The sequence below is a fragment of the Benincasa hispida genome, chromosome 8 (genome assembly GCF_009727055.1).
Source record: "Benincasa hispida cultivar B227 chromosome 8, ASM972705v1, whole genome shotgun sequence".
Taxonomy (NCBI): Eukaryota; Viridiplantae; Streptophyta; class Magnoliopsida; order Cucurbitales; family Cucurbitaceae; genus Benincasa; species Benincasa hispida.
In genome coordinates, this window is record NC_052356.1 from 86958 (window position 1) to 94750 (window position 7793).

Sequence of the window (7793 nt, forward strand, 5' to 3'; positions counted from 1 at the left end):
AATGGTCTAAATCTAATTGAGGACATGAAATTTTGTCAACTAAAACCATCCCGTCTAGTTATTCGTCTCTGATTTATGGTATTGGTAAGAGCGGATTGATGGATCTCTCCATAGATATTTTTCGTAAACTTCAGAAAAACTTGGTTACAAATATGGCTTGATTTGTTTATGACATTTCGATCAGAGGATTTTGTTCTCACAATAATAGGGAGTATGCTGACAAACTTTTGGATGAGATGGTAGACAATTTATGTCCTGATGTTTTCACTTTTAGTGGAATGATTTGTTGGCTTTATGATACCTCTAAAACAAAGCTAATTTATGCCCTTAATTTTCATTGCTTGTTATGTTTAAATGATTAAATATCCATTCTGGTAGGAATTCGAGCATTTCATATATTTTGGTGGTTTGTAGGCCATTTGGGGTTGTTTTGGAGTTAATGGAAGTGAAATTGGGCCTTTGGAGCTTGATGGATATGAAAGGACTAAAATGCCCGTGGCAAGAGCATTGCAACCCTCTACCGAGTGTTTACACTGAAGGGCAAAAGCATCCATGAGCCAGAGCATCGCAATGCTAGCATTACACTAAAAGGCAATAGTGTGCATATCGTGGAGCGTTGCAACGTTGTCCTGTAGCGTTGCAATGCTATGGACTTTGACGGAAGATGCGTGCGCCTAACGAATTGAAAGAGCGTAGCAGAAAGGGTTGCTATGCTATAGCCTTATGCTACGATAAGAAAAAGTTAGTGTGGCTACGCTCCCTAATATTCTATAAATAAGTTCTTCAAATTTTTACAGCTTGTTCATACATAAATTGATGGAGGCCGAGGAGAGACCTCAATTTTTTCTTATTTCTTTATCTTTGTAGCATCATTAGGTTATTTCTTCATTATTTTTTTTTTCCTTTTGGGTTGTAAACAATGGATTGGATCTCCTCTTTTCTTATGTTAGAATGCTTCAAATAGAGATTAATAAACATATATGATATGATTATTTTTAGCTCTCACGTCCTTAAGAGTTCACGATCGAAATTCATGTTTCACTTCGCGTCACCTTGGGAGTGACCTCCATTCAGAAAGTGTTTACATGAATCGAGATTATGGTGAATAGGGGAAGTTGTTCACCATAAAATCAAATGTGATGTTTTGATTTTAATTTTCACGTCGTAAGATGTTCACACCGTGAGGTTCATGTGGCATGTCGTGTCACCCTAGGAGTGACCTCCATTCGGAAAGTGTTTGCGTGAATCAAGATTAAGGTGAATGTGGGGAAGTTGTTTAATGGAAAATCAAATATACGATATATTGATTTCAATTCTCACATCACCAGAAAAGTCCCACCGTGAGATCCGTGCAACACTTCGTCAAAATGAATGGAGGAAGTGTAGTTCATAGTAAGTGGGTGAAGGATATGTGTCAACGTATCCTACAGTCTCTTTAGTTGGTTTGGACCGTGAGATTCCTATGTTGTGCCTGCTTGTCATCTTTAAATCAATCCCGCTAGTCGTTTAACGACGGCTATCCCCTCGGAAGGTTTGAACATAGGATTTAGAACAACTCAAACTCAAAAAATAGATAGGATTTCTAATGTCGTTTTCAACTTTGACTTTCCAATTTGGGAGCATCGTTGGGGCCGACTTTTAAGGTCTGAAAATAAAGGGTTACACTTACAAAATTACTAAAATGTTAGTAATTCCTAACCAAAAATGATAGCTAAATGACTATCAGAATATGGGTTATTCTGGGAATAGTATTTAGTCAAGAATATCTCGTTGTAGTATCATTGCAAAAATAATCTTTGTTAAATTATTTTGCTAAAACTTAATTTGGTTTAAAACGCAATTCACTGATAAAATTTATTTATATTTTTCAGAATGACGAGTTCATTAGTACAATTATTGGCATCTGATAAACTTATTGGAGATAATTATGCAATGTGGAAATCAAACCTTAATACTATATTGGTAATAGATGATCTACGGTTCGTTTTAACAGAGGAGTGTTCTCCCTGTAATGACCCGACCCCCTAGGACTTAAGTTAGGCCGTTACTAAAATACATGCATGCATGGAACTTAAAACGACACTCCTTTATGATGAAATAAATACTACATAGATAAGGGAAGTTCAAAAGTCCTTTATTAAATGCAAATATTAAAAACAATAATAGGGTACCCATAAATCATAAAGGTTAATAAATCGATATGAAAAACAATTCTTAATAATAAGTTTCGAACGTCAAACTAAACATTAAGAGAAAAATTGAAAAGAACTCTAAATCTCATGATGCGGAAGCATAAAAACTAGTCCCAGTGGCTCAATCACGAATTCCGCTTGTCCATCACTGGTGCATCTCTACCCTTACCTGAAACAACAACATGAGAAAGAATGAATATAAAATACTCAGTAAGTAACCCCACTATTGGGTCAGGCTGGGCATCTATGTCCTCTAGATACCCACCTCTGGCACATATACACATGAAATGAGGAGACTGAGTTCTATCCTACTGTAGTTAAGTATGCCCACTACCTCTGATGAATCCCGAAGGAGACACAAACTGGTGAATCCCGAAGGAAACACAAACTAGTGAATCTCGAAGGAAACACAAAATCTAATGGGCATCTAACTAATCAGTAAGGACATTCGCACAGTCTCAACATCAAAATCATCACCGTACGAATCGATAACATACATATAAACCTCAACATCATGGCTCTACCACATATACATGTATACCTCAATATCATCAGATCAAATACAATCATATGGAAGCACATACCATCTCATACTAGCATTCAAATGTCTATGTGCATATTTAAATAATTCAGATCTTGTACCAGAATATACTTTGATTCAGATCATACTATCAATTTATCATGCTAACATTCTGCCATAACATACCTTCATCATGCTAGCATACATCTAAAGCATACATCTAAAGCCTGGCCCCACAGATAAAATCAAACAACCAAACGATGACAGTGGTTTGAAGTAACGACCCTAACATACACATACAACCATTAAATTTCAGTCCAACAATAATTGTGAAACCTCAGATTCAAATTCAAAATACCCAAAAGCTTACTCCAAGAACTTGATCAACAACCACTCCCAAAAATCTCGACTCCAAAATCTCCTCCTACCAGATTCTAATTCCAACAAACGACGACTTAGAACCTTCAAAACATGAATTAAATGATTATTTAATCCAATAATCAATGGGTGTCAAAATTCTTCAAGAAATCCTTCTCATAATATTGACCTTACCTAAATCCCAGATCTGTTCAAAACCAAGAGTCGACTGCAGAAACTGGAGTTGAATGGTGGCCCCGTGACAGGAACTCGAACAGCCCGTTGGACAGATTTATGGTAGCGGACCAACGGCGCGGGGGTTTGTAGGGCGAGATCGGTGAAGAGGGTATGGGGGAGTCGCAAGTCGCAGTTTGTGGTGGCCGAAGGGAGAATCGGCAGCGCGATGCACGATGGGAGTTTGGACAGTGAGGGAGGCGGCGGAAACTGGTTAAAGACGAGGGTGGGGGCCTTCTTTTTGCGAGAGGAAGAAAGAGAACTGTTTGGTTTTTAAAAAAGAATAATAATAATAATAATTATTATTATTATTATAATAACTAAAAAGGAAATAGTATAATTATATTTAATTCATTTCCTTATTTCACTTTATACTATTTAATTTCTTTCCTTTTCAAAAGAAAATTAATTTCTGCCATTAATTTTCAAATTGAATTTCAAAATTGAATAATTTTCATGCCAATAGTTAAACTCTCGCACTTATACTTGAAGTCCAAAATTCCAAAAATGTCCTCCAACTAATAACAATTACTGAAATTTCAAATAATAAAGTTACTGAAATTACCTTATTACTAAAAACAAATGTGTGGGGTGCTACACTCCCATTCCTGGCGCCAATGCAAACCGAAATGTCCGGGATGCATATGACAAATGGATCAGGGCTAATGAGAAAGTTTGTGCCTATATTCTTGCCAGCATATCTGATGTCTTGGCGAAGAAGCATGAGAGTATAGTGATGGAAAAGTAGGCATGTGCAGCTGAATTGAGGATCAATTTTTACTCTAATTGCATAAATTAAACATACAACCCTAAATTAGTTAATTATGATTTTTTAGAAACTTTACCTTTGAAGCTCCCGAAACTCACCTATCTCCGCTCAAATACGAATCGAACAACCACTAAAGCTGAACTACTATCCTCTGGACTCAGAACCGGGTAGTGGGACCCGATGGATGAAGAACCCGAGAGAGAGAAAGAGATGGAAATAGTAGAGTGAAATTTGGGTTGGGTTTGGATTTTTTCAGCCCAATTTTTGAAAACTAATTTTGAAAAATGTCCAAAAGTTTTTAATCCAAAATGACAAGCCCATATTTATAGAAAAGGATCATGCAAAATTGCATGAAATAACTTCATAAAATCCCAAAACCTAGAATCCACTATCTAAGTGGGCTTAATATCTCCATTATAAGCCAAAATCAAGCCCACTATTTTGTTAGTGGAATTATCCAATAAAGTTTGACCATTTCCATCTTTCACTTTTTACATCTTTGACCATTTCACTTTTTACATCTTTGACCATTTCACTATAAGTCAACTCTTTCACTTTTTACATCTTTGACCATTTCCATTATTTCTGAGCTTCCGAATATGAACGTATTCATATTCTTGATATTTAAATCACATTTAAATATTAAAGCTGTATCTCTAATCTAAAAAAAAAAAAATCTACCACTATATCACATATATTTGTCGATTTCTCTCTCTTCACCTAATTCGAATAATTCGAATTATTCTATCATACTATTATAAGTTTATTCCATATGAGCCAGTAAGGGAACCTAATGGACCTATAGATCATGGGCTCCAATGATCCGAGATTATCTGGCTAAACTCTTTAGATGGAACTAATCAACATTCGTTAACTCACGGGTCATTCTACTATAGTCCCGTAGTTGCACTCCCCTCACTAAAGATATATTTGTGTCCATATGATATAACCATGATTAGTAAGCTAATCCTTCACAGGTTGTTCGTAATCTCGGCTAGGTCATAAAAACTGTTTTACCCCCCGAGACTACATCTTATTTCTTAAGTTCCACTGATCCTCTAATGAGCAATTGGTTTAAGGTCCAACCTAAAAACCAAACCCCCTCTCGAGCCAATGAGAGGGTGGGGCCCCTTGTTCAAGACCTGGATTCATACAATTCCTTCCCCTTACCTAAAGTAAGATGCATTTGTCTCAAAAGCTATAAAACTCTTCGGAAGAGATTGTAAGATAAAAATAAACTGGTTAGCCTCATCAATGGGTCCGCCATTTACTTCAGCGATATTGAAGTACATCATCATATCCAGGACATGTTCTCTAACAGAGGTCCCCTCCTTCATCTGTTTCATGTAAATGTGCTTAATTGCCTCGTTTCTAAAGGACCATGATGGTTGCCCAAACATTTCTCTTAATGAATCTATTATCTCTTTAGTCGTAGCTAAAGATTCATGTTTCTTTGCCAAAACATCAAACATACTGACAAGAATGTAAACACATGCTTTTTCATTGGCTTTGACACATCGATCGTATGCTTTCCGAACAGTTTGGTTAGCATTTGAGGCTGGGGTTTGAAGGCATTGCTCAGTTAAGACAAATCTTAAATCGTCAACTACTAGTATTGTGTTTAGATTTGATTTCCATGCCGAATAATTATCGCCGTTTGGTTTCTCAGAAGCTATTATCAAGCTATTCATGTTGAAAAGATGAACATATCCTTTTCAGTAAAAAAACATTAATCTTTTAAATCCAATCAAGTTTAGCAAAAATAATAATAATAATAATAATGTACCCTTTATCATTATATTTTGCAACGATATTTCAAAAGTTTAGAGTAACCTCCACCGAAGGGCAGTCGATTATTCCTCTTTTGAACCAAGACAATCTTGACTAGATGCTAACCTCAAAATAACTCTTTATTCCTATAGCACTTTAGTTATCGCTACTTTGGTTGAGAATGTACTAACATCTTAGTAATTCTTGTAAGTGTAACCTTCCATTTTTGGATTTTAGAAACCAGAATCAACATGCTCCCGAAAGTTGAAAGTCAATATGAAAACTGATCTAAGAGAGCCTATCTAGATTTGGAGTTTGTGATGTTTCGAATCCTATTATACAACCCTCTGAAGGGAAAGGTCGCTCCAGGGCAAACATGCAGGCGCATTATAGGAATCTCACGGTGCGACCTAATGGAAGAGACCGTGGGATATGTTGTTACATACCCCTCACCCACTTACTATGAACTACTTCCCCTATTCACCTTAATATTGATCCATGCAAACACTCTCCGAAGGGAGTCCACTCTTAAGCACGACCCAAAGCCCAGTATGGACCTCACGGTGTGAACTCTTATGAACGCTAGAGCTACAAGTACGCTACTTCTCTCTAGCTGAAGTGTTCTATAACGATTTAGGGTATAAAAAATACTTAGAGATATATTTCAGCTAAATTAAACATATCCTAAGTCTAGGTGATAGATCCATGTATAACTCTTATACTAGATTTTAACCTATGATGTTTAGGTGATAAACAAATTTTATTACCTCACATCTCTCACGCATGCTCATTAAAACTAGGATTATTTGACTTAGACGCCAGTTTGATCTCCAGGTAGGAGGTGTTCCGTAAACTGTCATCTTAAGAACCCCCAACCTTAGACAAGATCTTCCCGGGTAAGTAAATAACTCTTTATTTAACAAGTAATTGACCTATTCTAACTCTTTAGAAAAGCCAATTGCAATTGCACCAATTTAATCTTAGGTGAGCATGCAACTTTTACCTTTGTTATAGATTTTAAAGTCTAGGTAATTTTATAACAAAAATAAAATTATAACCATTATAACCCTATAATCATACATCTATACATACATTCATACTTGATGATCATGCTTTAATATAACACTTTATATTAAAGAAACTTAACATGCATACTATATACATTATAACAATTATAACATATATCAAATGTATGTACATGTTAACCTATGGTGGGATTTTAAATCTATATGGCATATGCACAACAAGATTCAAAATTTAATTAAAACATACATCAACATGCATAATTAATTAAACACCCTAAAATGGATTGGTTTTAGCTCTTAAATTAAGTTAACAACTAAATTATTACAATAAGAATTTGGTGTAATACAAAAAACCACTCTGAACCAGCTTCAAACACCTTTGAATCAACTTAAACCGGCCAAAAAACTTTTGAACCGGCCCAAAAACTCCAAAAAAAAAACAGGTTGAATCGATCAAACCAGCTCAACTCGACCGGTCCAGACCGTCTAGTCCGACTGATCAACTAATGTAGGGGTGGTCAACGGAAGCGTGCGGGCACGCAGAGGTGCGGGTCGCGAAAAACGGATCCCGTTTCACGAGTAGAGTGGGCAGGCGCGTAGAGGCGTGGGTCGCGTGAAGTGGAGCGGGCGGGTGCGAACCGGGTCGGCGGGTCTAGACCCTTCTCTCGGGTCTGGGGACAACCTTCTCGGGTCTGTGAGCTTTTTTCCTTCATTTTGAAGGTGTCCTCTTTCCCGAAACCGAGCAATTACATCCTAATTTCAACTCTAATAACTCTAGAAAATTTACAAACCCTTTTTCACACATTAATGCTCATAAACATGTGAGCAATTACAAATTAATACTACAAAAAAAAACTTAATTTAATTGCCAAAACCTAAAAACCATTTTAGTTTCCAATCTCACTTTTATCTAATAAATTGATACC

General features: G+C 36.3%; 1 protein-coding gene across 1 annotated transcript; it reads right to left on the reverse strand.

Annotated features, from left to right (window-relative positions):
* Positions 1–5238: 5238 nt before the first annotated feature.
* Positions 5239–5763, reverse strand: LOC120083073. The gene has a single exon (XM_039038607.1). It carries the CDS (start codon positions 5761–5763, stop codon positions 5239–5241), a length of 525 nt encoding a protein of 174 aa, XP_038894535.1.
* Between the last annotated feature and the right edge of the window lie 2030 nt (positions 5764–7793).

What these genes read in the sequence shown, in the direction of transcription:
- LOC120083073 (XM_039038607.1), bottom strand. Translation starts at nt 5,763, where the DNA reads ATGAATAGCTTGATAATAGCTTCTGAGAAACCAAACGGCGATAATTAT.